The sequence below is a fragment of the Clavelina lepadiformis genome, chromosome 5 (genome assembly GCF_947623445.1).
Source record: "Clavelina lepadiformis chromosome 5, kaClaLepa1.1, whole genome shotgun sequence".
Taxonomy (NCBI): domain Eukaryota; kingdom Metazoa; phylum Chordata; class Ascidiacea; order Aplousobranchia; family Clavelinidae; genus Clavelina; species Clavelina lepadiformis.
Window position 1 is genome coordinate 20,370,821 of NC_135244.1, and position 21,987 is coordinate 20,392,807.

General features: G+C 33.5%; 3 protein-coding genes across 6 annotated transcripts; 1 reads left to right on the forward strand and 2 right to left on the reverse strand.

Moving 5' to 3' along the window:
* Window positions 1-995: 995 nt before the first annotated feature.
* LOC143460330 (sodium-dependent glucose transporter 1A-like) lies at window positions 996-5,370 on the forward strand. 2 transcript variants are annotated; one of them, XM_076957797.1, is made up of 9 exons: window positions 996-1,274; window positions 1,492-1,634; window positions 2,454-2,596; window positions 2,741-2,920; window positions 3,188-3,377; window positions 3,489-3,703; window positions 3,910-4,093; window positions 4,392-4,577; window positions 4,656-5,370. In XM_076957797.1, exons 1-9 carry the CDS (start codon window positions 1,098-1,100, stop codon window positions 4,732-4,734), a joined length of 1,497 nt encoding a protein of 498 aa, XP_076813912.1. In that variant the 5' UTR covers window positions 996-1,097; the 3' UTR covers window positions 4,735-5,370. The 2 variants fall into 2 exon arrangements, with proteins under 2 accessions (XP_076813912.1, XP_076813913.1); XM_076957798.1 differs by lacking the exon at window positions 1,492-1,634 and having other exon boundaries at window positions 1,140-1,274.
* A 4,015-nt stretch (window positions 5,371-9,385) lies between these two features.
* Window positions 9,386-14,715, reverse strand: LOC143460336 (sodium-dependent glucose transporter 1-like). 3 transcript variants are annotated; one of them, XM_076957807.1, is made up of 9 exons: window positions 14,098-14,715; window positions 12,524-13,486; window positions 12,263-12,458; window positions 11,897-12,039; window positions 11,579-11,752; window positions 11,008-11,197; window positions 10,615-10,893; window positions 10,254-10,437; window positions 9,386-9,571 (listed from the first exon to the last, which is right to left on the reverse strand). In XM_076957807.1, coding segments are annotated over exons 3-8 (921 nt in total). In that variant the 5' UTR covers window positions 12,397-12,458; window positions 12,524-13,486; window positions 14,098-14,715; the 3' UTR covers window positions 9,386-9,571; window positions 10,254-10,436. The 3 variants fall into 3 exon arrangements, with proteins under 3 accessions (XP_076813922.1, XP_076813920.1, XP_076813921.1); XM_076957805.1 differs by having other exon boundaries at window positions 12,263-12,405; window positions 14,098-14,714; XM_076957806.1 differs by lacking the exon at window positions 14,098-14,715 and having other exon boundaries at window positions 12,263-12,405; window positions 12,524-13,923.
* Window positions 14,716-14,847: 132 nt separating this feature from the next.
* LOC143460331 (sodium-dependent glucose transporter 1A-like) lies at window positions 14,848-19,841 on the reverse strand. Its single transcript, XM_076957799.1, has 9 exons — window positions 19,644-19,841; window positions 19,304-19,446; window positions 18,402-18,544; window positions 18,076-18,249; window positions 17,602-17,791; window positions 17,194-17,408; window positions 16,843-17,026; window positions 16,195-16,380; window positions 14,848-16,089 (listed from the first exon to the last, which is right to left on the reverse strand). Exons 1-9 carry the CDS (start codon window positions 19,815-19,817, stop codon window positions 16,011-16,013), a joined length of 1,488 nt encoding a protein of 495 aa, XP_076813914.1. The 5' UTR covers window positions 19,818-19,841; the 3' UTR covers window positions 14,848-16,010.
* Between the last annotated feature and the right edge of the window lie 2,146 nt (window positions 19,842-21,987).

The window sequence follows — 21,987 nt, forward strand, 5'->3', positions numbered from 1 at the left end:
ACTAAGATTGAGTAAGGATTAAACTAGGAACAATACATTTCAAATTTGTTTAGAATTTAACTGGAGAAACAAAAATTGCTTAACAAATGCCAATTATAGAACTTGTTTAATTTTATTATATCCAAACGCCACAACGATAAAGACATTTTTTCAAAAAAATGATGATTTGAGTCTTTAGTGAAAACTTGGGGTTTTTGCAAGTTACCAAACATGGTAAAGTTTTCGCAAATATTTCAGAAAAGTGTTGCCCACCCCTATACTCTGAGGTTGAAGTAAGGCTACCATATGTCCTCTTTTAGGAGGATTTGTCCTCTTTTCTAAAGAAAAATGAATGGTCCTCCGAGGACACTGAAAAATGCCCAAATGTCCTCCTTTTTTACATTTTGCGCTTTCTTGCTTATATTTTCAACAGAATTATATGTTTATGTGACTTTTCGGCATGAGGTCTAAGTCAAGTCAAATGACTTTTCACTGACAGGCGACAGCATGAGGTCTAATCATTTTTCTTATCATTGTTTTAATATAGACATGCACAAAATCTAAATAAACCAAAGCTATAATGCCAAAGAGGAACACTGTGTTTTCTAATGAACTGCGGCAGAAGTATCCTTATTTTAGAAAAGGATATAATGATTTTGAAGCTGAATGCATTACTTGTGCATATGCGTATAATTAGCCAAAAATATGAGATAAATTCTTTAAACGTAAAACTTTACTTGCATTGTACTTGCTGGAAAAATTGTCCTCTTTTTTGGCGATAAAAATATGGTAGGCCTAGTTGAATTGATCTGTAATAAGGGATACCTTGCCAGCAGGGGACGCCTTACCGTAATTTTTAGGCTTACAGACATGTATGCCTAAATGACATGACATTTTTAAGCACAGGTTTCGAAAGTCCAAAGTAATAGGTTACGTTTCTTAGCCCTATATCCAACTTCAAGCCGGAATTAGGCATAAACTATGCCGGGCTAAACGCTAATCCAGTAAACCGATTACAGTATATTTCAACAGTCATAGGATTCAATGTGTTTTGATAAGTTAGGTTAATGCTCAAATCATAACATTCTGACATTGCAGACATATTAAGGCCTAAAATCATGAAGGACTTTCTAAAAAAAGATGATTTTGCCAAAAAAGAGGTTTCAAAAAATCTTCTTGGGGAAGATTCTACAGCAAAACAGGATGCAACAACGGATGATTCTAAACGTGAAGCTTTATCCGATTTTCCTCGTTATTTGTGGAGTGTGGCCCTTGGTGCTGGTTTTTTTGGAATGGTAAGTGATCCACTACATAAAAGTAGGCTATGTATGTTGCTCACTAAAATCAAATTTTCAAAACAAAAGTAAGCTAAGTTATTCATGTAGCTTGTAGTAACATTTAGTTAGAACTGTTCACTTTTCTTTTTTGGTTTATATCTGGTATATACTTAAAGTTTGAATGCATCACTCAAGAATTATATTGAGCTTAGGATACTGTCACAAATTTTTTAAGGGTTTAACTTTGGCAATCTTGGGCCTTGCACTTCCTACACTGGCAGCAAACTTAAACCTGACCATCGATGATCTCTCTTTGGTGCTTATTGCCAGAGGTGGTGGTTATATTGTTGGTTCATTTATTGCCGGAATTCTTGAAAGGTGATACTTAACATCAGAGACGGCACCACTGGTGAAATACAGAAATTTATTTCTGCCAAAAGTTTGTTAATCCATTCTGATTAGATTCATCGGGGCGATGGCAATAGTTTTCAAATTTTTTTCAAAAAGTGTAGAATTACAAGTTGTTGAATTAATTGGAAACAATTATGGTGCAATGATGTGATTTCATTGCCATGATAAAGTTAACCCCAATGGGTTTATGAAATGTTGGCAGAAATAAAATTCTTTATTTCTCTTCTGATGCTATTATGCCTGGTGGCAACAATAGTATTTTTAAGGTGATACTTAAGTTTCGTTTTGTGGCAGTGCTGTTCATTATAAATTGTCACATTGATAATAATTAATCAGGTTCTATGCAAAAGTCAGATGTTGTACTAAAGTATTCTCAGCAGAACATACATTTAAAATCTAAGCAGTTTGTAAAGTTTGAAGGTTTGTCGACAGTAGTGCCAAAACCACTGATCTTTAAAAACAGTCTAAAAAATCACTACCATTGAAAATTGTTCCGATATTAACCAATTTAAGCAAATTTTCTAGTAGCTGAGATACAGATAGAGACCATGACTTCATTTTTACTTAAAACTTCTTGCTAATAAGATGTAGATAATGGTTTTGTACATCCACATCAATTTGAATAACTAAAAATATATTTAAACAAAGTTTTGTGTGAAATAATTTTTAAGAAAATCATTTCAACCAAGATATTTACAAGACGTCATAAGCTAAAGGCGAGGACACCTCATCCATAATCGATATACTAAATATGTATTTTTGATACCGAAGTGTGTATTTTTGCAGTAAATTTGATTTCCATATCTTGGCTGCTCTTTCCCTGCTTGTGATGGGTATTGGCGTAGTTTTGACACCAGTTATACTAAATGTAACTTCATTTTACATTTGTACATCTCTTTCTTCGCTTGGCATGGGTGGTTATGAAACAGGTACGTTTGGTTCATGCAAGTTTATTATGGATTTTCATGATTTTATAGTTATAGCGTTATATAGTATTATACTTTCTATTTATCAACTAACACAAAAATAGTTACGAATTTTATTATATTTTCTTTGTGAATTGTATTTTACAGTGGCAAACGTTTTATGCCTGTATTTATGGGGAAAAAAATCGGAACCTGTTCTACAATTCCTTCATTTTTGGTTTTGTTTTGGCTCGGCTATGACTCCATTTTTGTCAAAATCATTTTTAAACCAAGTGGTTCATAATGCTAGTCATTCTATTAGTATTAATTCTTCAGCTACAGCAACCAGTATGTGTTAATTACAATTTTTTTTTTGTGTATTCTGTATGGTCTATATATATTTGTGAAAGTATAGTATATACACTTACATGATACATGTATATATTGGTGTATACGGTTTAGTATGACTGGACATAATAAGTCAAAATATAAAAACAGTTATGTCTGCAAAATTGTATACATGTGTTAGATATAAAACATATACATCAGCAAAGTTTCAAATTTGAGTGCTAAGCATTGCTGTTTATTTCAAACTTTTCAACATTTTTCTTCCAGTGGCATCATCCCCAAACATTACCTACATAGAGAATACTACTGTTCCTTTGGTCAGCGTGCCTTACTTTATTATTGCTGGATTTTTAACGCTTGTTATTATATCCTTGATTTTATTGAAGTTTTTTGCTTCACTTGATTCAACTGAGTCACAAGATGAAAATACAATTGAACAAGAAGGAACTCGTTATAGGTTTGATTTGGTTGAAGTTACACTTTATCAGAAGAAATATTGAGTTTTTCAACCGCTTTTGATATTGAAAAAATGCTTTTGCAAAGTTGACTAATTTTTAAAATATTTCAGATATGGAATGCTCATTCTCTTATTCTGGTTGTTTTTCTTTATGGCGGGCTTTCAAGTTACGATTTTCACATTCCTCTATAAGTTTGGAATAACTGAAAGTCCCGGCCTGGCTTACAGCAGAGATGTTTCTGCAGATTTAAATGCAATGTTTTTCATCACCGTTGTAGTTGGTCAATTTTTGGCCATATTTTGGTCACAAAAGTTTTCCCCAGCAAGTAAGTAATTTATCTGCAACTAAACCCAACACATTTATCAAGGCAGCTTTTTAACCATATGTCTGATATATCAAACAGGCAAAATGTTAATGCTGTGGTAACTGATGGAGTTTTTCCCAGGTGTGGCTGTAGTCTCACATTTTTTTGTTTTTACCATGTAAGTTTACGATTACTATTTATCCATTAACATCTTCTTATTTTTCTAGAAATTTTAACGGCAGATTTCATTGGAGTTGGAATTGGCTCCGTTCTACTTTTGCTTTACCCACTCTATTTCGAAGCTGCGCCGATTTTATTTTGGATAACTATTGGACTTATTGGTTTTTCTGCAACAAGCGTTTATGCATGCATATTTTTATGGGCGAATCGTTACATAACTATAAACGGCAGGTTTGTATAAATTGCATTGGGGAAACAGCCATGGGGCAGAAACTAAATTTGTAGTTGAGTCATCTATGCTGATTGTGATTTTTCACAACTTTAACAGATTAAAAAACCCTTTGTGAGTGATCAACTCCATGTGGTTTTTCACTGGTCAACAAAATTATCAAGATTTAGCAACTACTTATAAATTTAATGCAAAATGCATTAAAAAAAGAGCTACTATAATGTTTTTAATATTGTGATGACGTTATAATCGATAAGTTTTTATTGCTTTATTATTATAATAATAATTATTATTTTTCAGTGCTGCAGCCGTGTTCATATTTGGTGTTGCAGTTGGTGAAATGGTCTTACCAATTCCTGTTGGTTTCCTAATCAATGAGCATGTGTTGTCATTTTTATATTTCACCAGTGGCTACTCGTTCACTTTGATTCTTATCTTTCTGCTAACAGTGAAATTTGCTCACACAAAGGGTCAAAGGCTTTCACAGTAAGTAAAATGTTTCCTACAGGTTTAAATGTGATTTCATTGCTTGGCAACAGTTCACTGATGAAGAGTTTTATGTAGAAACAATCCGGTTGAAGAGGACAAGTTGAAAGCTGAGGAGTATTTGGCGGATCAGAAAATCCCAGAAACAGTAGTCTAAAGAAACAATTTTAATAACAGACTCTCTGAGTGTTTGCTCAGATGTTACATTTTAGTAGGTGGATTCCATTTGATTTCGGAAATACTTTCTTACTGCAACTTTTTTGCAATGCAAAGGTGTAATTAATTTTTTAAAGTATTGTTTTGGTGCAATCCGTAGACATTACCTATTCCAGTCAAAATCTGCTGCATTGCAGTTTTCAATTGGTGCACTTAATTTTTTTAATTTATGCAAGTTGCAGAGGTGCTTTGTGTTATCGGTACTGTAAATATGATTATCGATAAAGTGCTAAAAGCATAGAATAACATTTAAGTATTGATCGCTGCTACCATTATTGCTTGCCAGTTTGCTAATTTTTTAAAAATTGCTCGCCTTTAAATCCCTGAGATGGGACCTTTGTTGCCTATTTTCATCTTTGTTTATAATTATCTTGGTGACTATTTGTCATACTGACTGAAATTGAAAGTAGATTAAGTGGCAGTGGTTACAATAGTTGTTAAATCAACTATTGAACATGCATTAAAAAGTATATTTTATAACGAGGTTAAGGTGTGTAGGAATTTTATTAGGTTGTTTCACTAATTTGCGCATTTATTTGAATGTGTAATAACAGTATTAATATAATTACCTTAAGAACACTTTTGTGTTTATTCTTTGATGATGCCGTTAGTTTCTTAGCCAATTTTTCCAATTTTCAGTACAATACTGAGATTCCCCTCTTTCGTTAACCTTCATTGGCAATTTATGGAATGATTTTAGCGTTTTGGTTAATTTCAAGTTCTTCAATAGGACATCCGCTGTGTAAAGTAAATGACTAGTTGTTGGTTGTTAATGTCTCAAATTATCATTCTGTAACAAGATTTTGTTATCGGTTAGGAGTTATACAAGGGTAGATTTCATGTATCACGTAGTTGCGTTTGATAAAACTAAAGCATAAAACAACACTTACGTGCAACATAAAAACTGATTTGTTTCAGACATCGGTCCATAGTAAGAATAAATGATGTTAGCTTTCAGCACAGACAGTGACAAGTTTAAAACAACGGAAAATAAAATTTTGATGAATATCATACTGAGGCGTTCGGAAACAATGGAACTGGTGATAAACGATGATCCTGTGTAGGTAATAGAAGAACTGATCAACAATGGGTATACATAGACGTAATAATATGCTTCCCGAATTTCTCTTCACAAAGTCTCTTTCAGTTGTGGGTCCCAAAGTGCTAATTACAACCGGAATGTTGATTAAAATAATTATAAAACTTTGCACATTGTTTCCGATGTGGTACATCCTGAATGTATTGTTTTAATACGACCTGCTTTGCTTGCACTGATCGCAAGCAAATGCTATCTAACTGAAACACACAGCGACAATTTCTAAGCTATATTGGGCTTATGTTTTAAACTGGATGCGTCTAATTTTTGTCTAGTACAGGTTGGTGTTTTCTCGGCGCGAAGATCGCTGTTTGCTGAATAAAACTTTAGCTGACTTTCTTTTCATTCGTAAATGAGAGAGGTGAAAAAACAATGAACTTTTTGGTTCAAGGTTAACGTACCCTGCCATTTATCACCAACTATTACGTGCGAACTAATAGATAGCAATTGGATTAAGATGATAAACTTTTCATCCTTCCACGTTCATTGTGACGTCATAGTTGCGGTGAACATTTCTTGAAACTCACATTCTTGCGTGTTGGCAAAACACCTACAAGCATGCTTTAAGGCGGTTAAAAAGATTAGCTTCTCACGGCGTCTCACCCCCACAATCCGAAACTTGACTTCACCAACAGGTATAAATTGTATACAATGAAAAATTAATAAAAATGAAACCACCGAAAAAATGAAAATGAATTTCATTAAAATCAGTAATGCTAATTCTTTCAAAATAATCAAAATATCGAGTAATAAAGTTTTTAAATTATTGCAACAACTTGTGATTTGGGTGATAATAACATCTGGTTGCTATCGACGCAATGACGTCACAACTTACCGAGCAGATCGCATAAAAATACATAACTTGGAGATATGGCATCGACAGATTGCGTTCTTTTTTCTGGACACTTCTGTCGTCACATTTTGAAAAATTGTTCGTGGAAGGGGCGCTGAAGAGCAAATTTAAACACTATTTACAACATAATTTTAAGGTTTTGTTCAAAGTTATTATCATTTCTATTGTCGTCATCAAGTCAGTTACTTAATTCACCACAGTAAATCTTTTGCAAAAAATGTTAAGGTAAGAATTTCGCCGCGTTCACTTTTTCAAGAATTACTTCCTTAGTGGTTGGGTAAAGCCTCTACTCAACATTTACAAAGCGGAGAGTGCGCCATCTTTCTTCTGGTGGGTAAATAACTCAACTACGTCCTTCCTGCCAGTGCAAAATTACTCAAGTATAATAAAAAGTAGCCAAAGGCTTTACCGGGTAGTTGGTCTATTTGCAGGGGAAGTACCTAGCGGTTATGTCCCTCTTCATAAAAATCAAACACTTGCATCATTTAACATTGATTAATTCTGTCCGGCGCCCTCATCAAATCATCACCAGATAAATTAAGACCAACAACACTTCATAAATCTAATCATAAAAAGATAGGCGAACTTATTCATTTGCTGAAGATGCCTTATTCTGAGATCAAATTGAACCTATTCCAAGATTATTCTGTTACTGGTGTAAAATACGTTCCCGAGTTGCTTACCAGTTTTTTAAAAGTGACAACCATTTTTAAGGGTATAAAAAATTTTGCTTTGGAGCTAGTAACTTAGTTTAGTAACAGCTTAATATTATCAAGACCTGAACTAATTAGGCAAGCTTCACTGAGATAAGGTCAAATTACGCATTATCAGTTAAGAAAAAAGGAATTATAACTTAGGAAAACTTAAAATAGATTTCAAATATCATGTGGTTGCAATCGTAATGATAAGAGCAGTTAGGTTCATAGTAGAACATTTATTATTAACCTGCTGAGTAGGAGTTAACATGTCTGCTTCATCTGAGCAAATCTAGAATGAAATGATTTTACAGATGCGAATTTATAATAAAATGGTTACAAAAAAAAACATTTGAGAATCAAACGAAAAGGAAAGGTTTTTGGTGATAAAAGACGGTAAACGAAATAAAGCGGTGGACAATATGAAACTACGTGATAAGAGTGCAGCCAAACAACTACCATGGTCCCATGAATATAATTATTGTATCGGTAGTTGTAGATTCTAATTTTAATAATTAATTACGTGTACGTAATTGCTTACCTTTTAATTAAAATCATGAAAAAACCGAAACATTCATTGGAAATTTTTCCTTCAACGCATATTGACACGATACTTGCCTACAAACGAGAAAGCGTTGTGATCTACTAAAACAGGATTTTCATTGAATAAACGGAATAGATATATATGTCATCACTCATCAGCAAATAGTTATTCTGTTACGATAAGATGACAATTTAAGAGAAAAGTTTTTCTTTGTCTTACGTATAAATAACAAAGTATTTAAACACGAAAGAGAAATATTTTACTGGAATGTCCAGTGTAGATAACTTGAAGGAGAAATTGATATATTATAAGTTAAGATTGGAAATCAGCGTCAACATTATTATGATGATTGTATTCTCAACGAAACAAATCTAATTTGTACAGGAACTAGACTAGACAGAGCCTAAATATCTTATGACTTACATACATAGCATGACCATTAGGCTATCACGGTGGATTCAATACTTTTGTGACGTTTAGTGCCGCGGGGATTCCTTTTAAGTTAAGATAAAGAAAGCACAATGATTTCCTAAAACCTTCATTAATGTATTGCAGGCCATATCACACTTGAAGTCATGCCAGCGTTTCAGATATACTTTTCCTTTCACTAAATAGGCGATTATGAACTGGTTAACGCAAAAAACAAATTAATGACCGAAGAAGCACACGACGAAACCACCGCAAGTTACCAATTTCAAATTGTTTAACGCACAGTCACGTAAAAGTAATCGAAAAACGTTCAAATAAAGCAAAAAAGTTCAAAGTATCAGGGAACAAAAATCGTAAGCAAGCAATTACCTAGAAAATAAGAATACGGCAAACAACAGTGTTTTCTGCAGCCAACATGAACTTTTTGAACACAATTTTATAATTATTCCGTTTTAATATGACGATTATGTACAGTGTGTTTATTGCATAAAATCTATTCGCTATAACGCGTCATCGATGACTTCATTGATAAGAGCGCCAAGAACAGATAAAAAAGCAAGCATTTTCCTATGCATAAATATCAAAAACACTTTTAAGTCAGTTCAAAAGCGTGAAGCATTTCACATCAATTACAATGCATCAAGAGTATAATAAAGCAATATGCAACGACCTCACCAAAGTAGGATCTACTGTAACAGAAGAGGTTACATCTGAGCATGATTACAAAAGTTGCAATCAGAAAGTGATTGCAAAATCAATCCAAATGAATAACATATTAAATAAAACGTGCAAAGTATATATTTCAAAGAACGATTTCTTCAGGCAGCTGTTTCGACCCTATTTGGAGTTGTCAATTTTTCTTCGATCTGCAACTTGTCTAGGTTGGCGGGATTGTTTCTGCACAAAATTTTGCATCGATAAACTGTTCTTAAACAAACAATTTACATTTCAAATAACATGAAACATTTTACTTACTGCGAAAGCCTTTGGTCTTTTGTGTGAGCAAACTTGACTGCAACCAGAAACACCAGAATTAATGCAAATGTATAACCACTGGCAAAATATATAAATGACATCACATGGTCTTCGATTAGGAGACCAACAGGAATTGGTAAGACCCTTTCGCCTATGGCACCACCAATCATGAACACAGATGCAGCACTGAAAAATAATAATTATTATAATAATAAAACAATAAAAATCATAGTAAAAAACAGTAATTGTGAAAAATAATGAAGTTTATAACTTTTTTTAAGCGCTTTAATATCTTATCAAAAGAGTTATGTGCTTCAAACATACTTGAGTAATGACAGATAGTTACTCAGAGACCATGATGGACAGTTTTATGTCAAAATGAAATGCTTTTCTAAAGTCATAAAATTCCATTCACTAAAAACCCTGGCGCATTGTAAAATAATAAAAAGTATAGAACAAAAACATTTAAAAATCGTATTTTTCGATCTGTAATAGGAAGGATTCAAAATGAACAGGCTTACTTAGATCACAGTCATAGCAAATACAGCTTTTAGTATGCACAGCAATCATATAAATGGAAACCGGTCAAATTGAAATTCATCATCCAAGTATAAATGAACCAATCAATATTGATTTATGTTGCAACTCAAGCCAACTAAGAGAACGTTTACTTGCTGAAGGTATTTTAGACAAATAAGAAATTTTTTTAGAAAAATGCAATAAAAATGAAACAAAAATGCCACTTGCACATATGGTTACAACATTTAACACATAAATCAGTAAACTAGCTTATCACAGGTGCACATTGCACAATCTATTTATTGAAATGCTATCCCAAGATTTTTTTGCCATTCTACTTTATACATACCTGCCGCTAATAGTTATGTAATGATTAGCCCATAAAAATAAGCATCCATAAACGCTTGTTACAGATACACCAATAAGTCCGGTAGTGATCCAAAATATTACAGGAGCAGTTTTGAAATACAGTGGATAAAAATGTACAAGAATGGCACCAATCTCAACACCAAGGAAATTTGCCGTTAAAATTTCTGAAACAGGAAAATTTTAATACTTACATAATAATGGTAGCTCTGCGTTGTAAAAAGATTAAAAATCAAAGAGTATGACAAACAACACCCTTCAAAAACTTCATGTAATTTTAGAATAACTTTTCATATACTGTAATAAATATTCAACATATACAATTAGTGTTAGAGTAGGCCTACCAATAAAGTTGCCTTGATAACTGTGTTTGATTTAGTAGAGTAGCAGGTAAAACACTTAGGCTACTTCCAAGGGAGAACTTTCGTGACCAAAATATGGCAAAAAATTGACCAATTACAACGCTGAAAAGGAAAACTGCACTTAAATCTGCAGAAACATCTCTGCTGTATGCCAGGCCGGGAGTTTCACTTATTCCAAATTTATAGAGGAATGTGAACATCACAACTTCAGAGCCCACCAACAGGAAAAATAACAAGAACATCAGTATGAGCATTACATATCTGAAATATTTTACAAATTCGACAACTTTGCAAAATGCTTTATTTTTCAAGATCAAAGGTGGTTGAAAAACTCAATTTTTCTTCAGACAATGTATAACTTCAACCAAATCAAACCTGTAACGAGTTCCTTCTTGTTCAATTGTATTTTCATCTTGTGACTCAGTTGAATCAAGTGAAGCAAAAAACTTCAATATCAGCAGAGATGAAATAACAAGCGTTAGAAATCCAGCAATAACAAAGTAAGGCACGCTGACTAAAGGAACAGTAGTATTCTCTATGTAGGTAATGTTTTGGAATGATGCCACTGGAAGTAAAATGTTGATATAAACAGTAATAAACGCATTCCTTGCTTACTGCTAGAACCTAAATCTTTGTTAATTTATTTCATGTTCAATATACATTCTTGAATACATAACAACTTGTACTTACTATGGGAAATCAAATCAAAACATGCACAATGTAACACCGATATACACCTACTTAACATATGTTCACAACATTTTCTGATATCTTGGCAGACACATCCATGATCTACTTTTATTTACAGTCAAAAAAACAAAGCCAATGAAACAAAGACAGTTTTAAACTGTTTTTATATATACTTGTTATGGTATGGAACCATGTGCTATACATTTACTTACAACAATACATGATAATACAATATAACAATTCAAATGTTACGTACTACTTGTTGTAGCTGAACCATTAACAGAATGATTAGTGTAGTGAAACACCTTATTCAAAAAAGGTTTTGATAAAAATGGAGTCAGAGCCGAGCCAAAGCAAAACCAAAAATGAAGAAATTGTAGAACTGGTTCTGACTTTTTTCCCCACAAGTACAGGCATAAAACATTTGCAACTGTAAAACAAATATCTGCAATAATTTTGCTTGCAATTTGATAAACACAAAGTGCCATATCACTCTACAAAATACATGTAAATAGTAAGATAATTACAAAATCATATGAAGACATTTCATAAAATCTGCTCTACTAAAACTTACCGGTTTCATAACCACCCATACCGAATGCAGAAAGACCAATAAAAATGTAAAATGAGGCCACATTGAGTATTAGTGGTGTTAAAACTACACCAATACTCATCACAAGCACAAAAATAGTAGCCAACAAATGGAAATTAACTTTACTGCAAAAAAAACAATTCTGAGATTTTATAAATGCATAAATTTATAGTTTATTTTTTTGCGTGTTTTAAATTATTTTTAAAAACCTTCATTTGACATTACAAACAATGTATTTTCAGCTGCTAATATCATTTGAGGCAAAAGAACTAGCGAAAATTTCTCTTTGGTTTTAAAGTTCATTTTCAGCATAGCTGCAAAGAATGAATTATAAAAAACATTTTTCACCTTTCAAGAATTCCAGCAATAAATGAACCACTAACATAACCACCACCTCTGGCAACAAGCACCAACGAAACATCATCAATAGTCTTATTCAAGTTTGACGCTAGGGTAGGAAGTGCAAGTCCCAAGATGGACATACAGGAACCCTTAAAATAGTTCCGTTATCCAAACCTCAAAAGACAAATAGAACTTTGAAGCCCTGCTTGAAAATACAACGCATTATGCATTGAAATCACATAACGGTCAAGAAACATGAATACATACCACCCCAAAAAATCCTGCTGAAAGGGCTGCAGTCATCAAATAACGAGGAACATTTGATGAAACTTTAGATATGGAATCTTTTGTGCTATCATTGTGTTTCACTATTCCATCTCCTCCAAGAAGATTTTCAGAAACTTGCACCTCAGCAATATTATTTTCTTTCGGCATGTCTCGCATAATTTTAGGCAACACAGCAATATTATAAATAAAGCGTTAAGCTAAATATATCAAATTACAGTGAAAGCTAAGATTGACGATATAATGTATGGTAGCACGTAGGCCACAGTATATATGTATACCGTATAGCCCATAGCCTACATATATGTGTTATGGTAGTATGATATCAAAATCTTTGCCTTTCAAAAGACGGAAAGTCTGGCTCTTCTTTACTTTTCCACTCCTTAATACCGGTACCGCCTAAGTACCTATACTCAGTGGTGAGATTCAGCCGGTTTGCACCGGTACGTACGAACCGGTTCTTGGAATTTTAATGACCTAAGCGAACCGGTTGTTAACAAGCGTATGTGTAGGACTATGTTTCACTTCGAGTACTGTATTACCGCGGCTAATAATGCTATTAATAGAACTAATATTTATTATAATAACGTTACAACTTACAAACAAGCGTGTTTACAACGCATTGTGCAGTTACAATACAGTAGAACTCGCGTATAACCTCGTATAAAACGGTTCCATTCATCATTGCAAAGAAATCGATTGGCGACACTACAATTGCAAAATAAATATTATAATGAATAATTTCACTTGCTAAACTCTTGCTTGTGGCAATCCAAACATCAATCTTTGATCTGTACACTGTATATATCGGCCCCGGGTCAATATGGCATGCTGCTAGTGAGAGAACCGTATGTTAAAATGTTTGAATCCTTCCGCTGTCTATGCTCTCTATAGTGCTAAATGAGCTACTGCTAAAGGCTCCATATACACGTCCGGTCTCTGAAACTAAAAAACGTGTTAACCAGCAGGGTTTATGGACGGTTTTTTTTTTATAAACCAGGCAGGTAGGCCTACTGGATAACCTGGCATTCGAATAAGTCGATATTGACTACTTCTAGTACTTCACCGTAAGTAGGTGACGCAGTCCATAAAAAGATATAGGCGGTTAGATTAAGACAAAAACAACGCAAAAAGTTGAATTTAGCTATTTTAGGTATTATTGAATTTTAGATTTAGGTTAACTAACTACAGTATATTGTAACATTTAAGTTAGGTTAACAAAAAACTGTCAAAAGTAGCTTTGAACGCACGATTTTTTTCTGGTGAGATAGTGGCAGCCTAATAAGTCATCACTCACGCACTCACCAGTCAAGCAAGTGTTTACACTCGCTGCTTTATTGATTGCGCAACGTTGTGCAATCAGCTGTTTTGGTTTTTGCACTGGTAGCAACGGTGCGCTAGAAAATGGCAGTAATGGTTTATGGCGAACAGCTGTTTACCTTAAATTCTGACAGATATTTTTTCACTTTATTCAAGTCGTTAATTGCTCACTTTGAACGATTGGCCAAGCTTTCTTACCGTTGAGGTTAAGATACTTAAAATATGAACTACTGTACCTGAGTTTTCTTGGACCTCCTCGTTTCGTGTAGGTGACATCATACTGTAACTGCAGGTGCTTCAGCCTTCAAGTAAGCCTACTTCCTTCCGATTACGTGCTTTGCCTAACAATTCAAAACTGCAAGACAAACTTCACACAAGTGTTTTGATAACGAACAGCTAAGGATTTATAACTTTAAAGGTTTAATTTTTTTATAAACTAAGACTAACTTGTATCGCAGACTAGAAAATAGAGAAATGCCTCAAATCACTCTCAAGGAATTTAGCATGTAGATGAAATTCATAGTTAGCTAAAATATGTCAATAAAAATCCGAGAGAGGATTTTGTTTTCACAAAAAATGACTAACCCTTGACATAAATTAAATACGGCGCCAAATGAAAATGCCTTCCAAGATCCAGCAACAAAATAATTACGACGCCGATGAATGAATCATACGAGTTATTGCTGGCCATCGTCGATATCATGCATAAAAATTTACAGCTTGTACTCTACATGACACTAAAATAGCGTACTATGCTGTTGTTGCAGAAGTACCAAATTCTCCCAGCGAAAATAACCATGACTATTATTGTTGCTAACTTAGTATAATAAAAAACAATATATAATAATTTGGCACTCTTGAGGGTTAACTTTATATTTTTCGACACGAACTTTCGCAAGCATAAGCTTGATTCTTCTGCAGCTGTGAAAACATTGTCACAGTACACCTGAAGAAGCAACCTTATGCTTGCGAAAGCTCGTGTCGAAAAATATAACGTCAACCTTCAGAGTGTCAAACTACATCCTGTTTCCTATTTTAGGCTACTTTAAAATCTGGTTGACACGGTGCAAACAACATCAAGTTTGTTTGTAACTTGTGAGTTTTACTACAAAGGAAAAGCTCTATCAACCTTGAAGGACCTTCTTCGTTGAAGAACCTTCAACGTTTCTTAATTTAGCAATTGAACTGTAAAAACAAACTAACTCGCCGCGTAATAGTAAAAGCGTAAGTGCCACTTGTCACCGTTTAACCAAAACGTTAACGCACTGCATATCACCAAAACTAAAATATGAGCTTGAAACAGAAAAACTAAGAGACAGGCAAGTGAGCAGGAAAAACATTGCATGTTAAATTAAAAAGGAGGCCACGCTTAGTTCGAAATTATAAACCCACCCAACATGTTTCAGCTTCACGAATGAGTGAATGATTGAACATAGAATAGTCAAGTGCGTCAACAACAGACACCCAATCGCCATAATTTAACGAAGACATCTACATCTGTTTATCGTCCTGCACAATAGATCACATGAATTTGTAGTTATATGATATCACATGAATGCAAACGATCACCTAACAATCGGCAACAAAACAAATAGTGCAATGAAGAATAAGAAATGCGTACACGACCCTAATAAATTCATTTGCTACCCACCTTGAAAAAAATTATTGTATGTACGAGTATGAGGTTGATAATTACAACACATGTTTAAGGAAAACTTTACACAACTATCATAAGCAAGAATATAAAATATGTCGAAAACAACATATTAGAAAAATTGCAACAACAATTAGAAAAATATTTTGTAGTACACAAGTTCTGGCACAAAATAAAACAACTTGAAACAAAGTGGCATGTTATAAATGGATATTTTCAATACAATATATCTTTGCACTGCATTGCAATTCAACCATGTGCAGTGCGCATGCTACAGTGAAACAGCAACAGTTTAAAAGCACTGCATTAACAACACCACTATGCATATTAAAGCAATATCATAAATCAACATTAATAATTTTATTTACATCAAATTAAAAAATAAAATCTGTGAGTGCATTTGTACGTAGTACGTGTGATAAAAGTGATTGCAAAAATGGAGTATGTTTTGTAAAAAATTCCATCACAGACAACACTGAACAAATCAGCATTTCTTCACACTTTTGCTTGTTCCAGAGGATCCAGCTTTGGGTTGCTTTGAGTCTGTAGTTTGTCCAGTTCAGTTGGGTTGTTTCTGGAAAAAATTGTTTAGCATTGCCATATTGCGAAGTACGATAATTTGGTTAAACTGAAATAAAAAACCTTTGTTTATTCTTATGCATTTAAGTAGATAACTTACTTTAAAGACCTTTCACCTTTTGTCTGAGCGAACTTTAGTGTCACAACATACATCAGTATTAAAGCAAATACATAACCACAATGGAAATATAACAAAGACAACACATGATCCTCGATTAGAAGGCCTACAGGTATTGTTAGCACCATTTCGCCAAGCGAGCCACCAAAAATGAATACAGCAGCAGCACTAAAAGAATAAAAAAGTGATTTCTACTTCTGATCATCACATCACATATTCGATGTGTTTATACCATACAACAGTCATCAGCTAATTTGAACATTTAAAAAATTTTAAATTAATATTTTATTTTAAAAAGTTTTAAATATCTTTGAGCAATTACAGTCTGCAACTCACTGTTTTGAAGTAATTAAAAACTTCATATCTACATAGTTACCTTAAAAAGCTAATATGAAAACTAATTCGAGCACATTAACTACTTTGTAACAGTTGCAATGTCGATGTTACTGCAAGTTTATAGAAACGAGGACAAAAGGTTAACAAAAAGTCAAACCCTTTTCACAGCTGGTTTGTCACAAATATATAATAGCGACAAAGACAAACAACTATATAAAATACGAGCAGTTGGGTAGTTCAAGGCTACATATTTTGTTTCTATCTCCATGTTAATTCATTGTTATGCTAACAAACCTGCCATTTATGGTTATGTAGCGATTTGCCCATAAGAACATGCTTGCGTAAATGCTGGTTTGAGAAAAGCCTAAAACTGCGACAGCTATCCAGATCAAGGTTGGAACAGCTTCAGAATATAATGGATAGAATAGCATAGTGATGGCGCTGACTCCAACTCCAAGAAAATCTGCTGCTAAAATTTCTAAACAAGAGTTGAAAAATTAAGACAAATATCACAATGAAAGAAAAACAAAAAATCACTATAAAAATTAAACATTCACAAGAGCTTCACATAATCTGCAAAACATTTTTTATTTATATATCATGGCAAAGTTTTTGTGGAATTTTTGTTAATGCTGCAAAACTCACTTTCTGGGGAAAATTTTTGCGACCAAAATATGGCAAAAAATTGACCAATAAGAACCGAGAAGAACAAAACTGCATTTAAATCAGAAGCTACATCTCTGGTGTATGCTGGACCCGGTTTTTCACTTATTGCAAATTTATAAAGGAAAGTGGCAAGCACAACTTGCCCACCCATGAGGAAGAAATATATCAAAAAAATGAGAAACAGCATCGTGTATCTGTCGAAATGTTTTCGAAAATAGATAACTCCATAAAATGTTGTCTCAACAAACAAAATCACAATATAAGCTTTATTTTATTCACAAAACTTGATCAAATGTTTACTTTGTTAACATTATATGGTTGGTGGAAAGAAATATCGATAAGTTTTTTACGCATATAAACTACATAATGCATCAACCTCAACCTAACCGGTAAGAAGTTTCTTCCTGTTCAATTGTATGTTCATGTTTGGTGTTGGTCAAATTCAGTAAAAAAAACAGCTTCAATGGCAGCAAAAATATTATAACGGTCATCAGGAAGCCAGCAATAACAAAATAAGGCACACTGACTAGTGGGAGTGTGGTATCTTCTATGAAAGTAATATTTTGGAATGATGTAACTGAAAGAAAAGTATTGAGAAAAGCTTAAATAACTTAAATGGAATGTATTCTATTGCTAAAGGTTATGCTGTTTTTACATAATAAGTGTGTGTACGACATTGTACCATAATGCATAGGCTATGCAGTGCATATATGATACACATATTGCATAATTCGTACAGAATTATTCTTTACATCATATATGTTTAAAAGTAAAATCAAGATCCTAAATATATAGATATTGACCATACTAAGAATAATACATAACAGTAAGCAAAAGTTAGAGAAATAGAATGGTACATACTGGTTACAGCAGATGAAGAATTGTTAGGAAGACTACTGTTGTGAAACACTTCATTTAAAAATGGTTTTGCCAAAAACGGAGTAATTGCATGACCAAAACAAAACCAAAAGTGAAGGAATTGTAAAACTGGTTCCGATTTCTTCCCCCATAAATATAAACACAAAACATTTGCCACTGTAAAATTAATATCTGGAATTAGTTTTGCATTTCAAGCAAGAAGAATAACGGAAAGTAGGATAAAATAAAGTACTGGTAAGTATATTTTTACCAACTAGAAACAATTGGACATAGGCAATGCCTATAGAATCTGAATGACTCAAACGTACCTGTTTCAACACCACCCATGCCAATTGAAGAGACGGCTGTGCAAATGTAAAATGATGCCACATTTAGTATCATCGGTGTTAAAATCATACCAATGGCCATCAAAAGCAAAGAGATTGTTGTCAAATAATAGAAGTCAACTTTACTGCAAAATATAATTTTCTTTACTTTAAACATCATTGTTAGCTAATAACTAATATAGGCTATACAAATATAAATATTTTGTTATTATTTTTGTGAGATTATTTTTCTTGTTAATAAATGTACTTTGGTCCAAAATTGTTTTAGGTTTAATAAGCAACAATTGTATAAGCCAGCGTACTTAGACCATCAGCAAAAGAAGAAACTTGGATGGTAAAGATGCCATCAATCATTTATTCAGCATAAAGGAAAGATATAAGCCAAGCAGTTTGTATAAGAGGAAATTTTTATTAAGATGATCATCTACTTTAGTTTTTTCAGAATAAATCATAGGATATAAGTGCCTCTGTCATATCATACCAATCAGGACATGCATAAAGAACAGTCAGTTCTGTCACATTGGTGAAAGCTACGAAGCCTTTACTTTTACAAATTTATACAATGCACACAAAATTTAAATTGAGTTTATGAAGCAAAGTCTGGATTTATAATCCAAAGATTTTATAACATATTTCAAATGAGATTTATTAAGTTGCTTTTACTGCTTGTACATTCAGATATAGTAAACCTCTGATAACAATTGGTAATATCAGTTTCGACAATAAAACTATTTAAAATCTTGATTTGCGATTGAAAGTAATAACTTCTGAATAAACCATAAAACAAAACTTATATATATCACCAGTGCTGTAACCAAGTCATTTTTTTAGGATTCGAGTCAAGTCAAGTCATTGACTCGAGTCATTACAACACTGTATATCACCTTTCAAGAGCTCCAGCAATAAATGAACCGCTAACATAACCACCACCTCTGACAATAAGCACCAGTGAGAGATCATTGATAGTTTTGTGCAAGTTTTCCGCCAGTGTAGGAAGTGCAAGTCCCAATATCATTATACTGGCACCCTTGAAAGAAACTTAAGCTCTTAAGCTAATATATAGCTCCAAAGCCCTGCTTGAAATTTCAAACACTCCACAAAAATAGAGATGAAAAATACCGTTATTCAAATCACAGAATTCCTTGAAATAACTTAGCATGGCTTAAAAGTATATATAACATATTCAACACACAAAATTGAACATTATCAAACATGAATTCTCACCAAACCCAGAAAACCTGCAGCAAGTGCTGCGCTCAACATATAGCGATGAAAATCAGATGAATCTCCAAGTTTGGAATTATCTTTTGTTTGATCATGTTTCGATATTTCTTCCTCAATAAACTTCTCTGAAACCTCGTCGTCGGAAACACTGTGCTTTTTTGGCGAATCTTGCATGATTCAACATTACAGACTGACAACTTCAACAACAGATTCTGCTTTTTAAGATACAGATATAGCCAGTTAAAATCCTTCTATACGCATAGCCACCATTTGTCACCACAGTAATTTGCAATCAGCATTAAAATTTGCACAGTGGGTGACAGTGATCGCTACTGGAAAGTTTTCTTTTAGTGCATCTAATAAATGCGCCAATAAATGTATGATGCTAAAATTTGCCCCGTGCTAACATAATACTTTTAATATATGGCAATTTTGTGACAGAAAATTGGCACAAAAGTAGACAGAACTCAACTTTTTGAGGCGGAAAACATTTTCCGGCGTATCATACTGTCAAACTAACTTTCCAGTGAGGATATGGACAGGCTAAAACCTATTGCCATCACTGTCTGATGTCCCAATGAAACAGTTTGAGAATAAAGGATAAATTTAATTATGTTGGTATGGCATGATAATGTTTATCTTTGGACTGAGGAAAGTCTTCCCACGACTTAAACCTGACGAGGATTCCTCATTGCTCGAGCCTCAGTTACCGAGCTACTCACAGTTACTTTCTTATAATTTGGTTTTTTGACTTTTTAAAGTATTGCACGAATTTACAACTGTCCATCAGATCCACTCAACTGGAGTGAGTGTTGTTAATGCCTCGCACAAAAAATTACATTCACAACCAATCTTTTTTGCTCCGCAAATTTGTTTATCGCATTTTTTCTATTGATTTAGCACATCTGTTCCGAAACTACTCTGTCGGAGTCGGACAACAAATTTTCCGGATTAAAAGGGTAAAATTCATGGGAAGAAATCATTTCCCTGCAGTTTTGTGTCGGATAACGGGGATTTCGGTTGTTGGGGGTTTGGCTCAACGAGGTCTGACTGTATGGTTGTTGTAGCCTACTTGTAGATTTTGTGCAGTTGACTTTTCTGTATAACAAAGTCCCCTAAACAGCGACAACAACAATACCGTTGTTAAAATTGGTGGAGTCTTTTACTCGTTATTATTCAGAAGGCGAAAGAGAAAATAGCTATGCTCGATATATTTTGGATCTATGGACTGGCAAGCTTAGTAGAAACTTTTTTCCATCATTCCAAGGAAAGTTTTCTCCTTCTTGCTTTCTTAGTAGTGATCAGAAACCGCTATTGCTTTTGCAACGTGTTGTGCAAACATAGACACTATATTAATAATATATGTATTCGTGTTATCTATGAATTAAGGCTGAAGTCACGTGATACTTTTCGATAACACTTGGCTACTTCACCTATCTTTTACAATGAATATTTTTGTACATTTTTTCAATTTTGAGAAACTGTAAATTTTCGAAGTTTTTTTTTGTGTTTTGAATAGATACCATACATAGTTTCTCCACAAAAATTATAACTTAAGGAAACAATTGGTTTCTCGTGGTAAACTGCAATATTTTCCAATCAGGCGCTAGCCTATATCACCATCTATTGGATGTCCGGTATCTATCGTACTTTTCTAAATTATTGTCAGTTTGTCAGGCCGAAAAATATGAATTTAACTTTCATTTAAATCTAAATAAGTTATCTTCATTTAGCGACCTTAACCTTTCCCTTCAATACGGCAAAATTATCACGTGGTTTATTTTTGTTGTATATCTTTTAGTACAGCCTAACTTTTGAATGGTTTACCACTCAGGACTTGTCCGATGATTATCGCAATGCATGAGTTCGTAACCTATAATGCTTTTTCAAAAATGGTGATGTCGAGATTTAAGAAATAATGAAAACACTGTCTGTAAAAAAACATAGCACTTTCTAGGATCTGGATCTCATTTGTCATCAAAGTTATGGATATTTCCTTTTTCGCGCATGCGCACAACGGATTACGCAAAAAATAAATTGCCAAATTTTTGAGTTGGCGTTTGGCCCCCTTCGATTAATGTTAGTGTTGTATCTGAAAATATGATGATGTCACTTCTATATGAGGGATATGTTAATTAGGTATAATATATGTGCAATTACTGTAAACATTCAGTGGAAATAAAAGTAAAATTAAAAGAATCACTATTTAAACTTTATCAGTAATTCCATTTTACTTGAACTCTTTCTGAAAGTTAATGTGTGGTTGAGATTCATTCACATTGATTTGAAGTTGATATTATATTGATGCTTGTGCTTTTTAACAGGTTCAGTGATACAATACAAC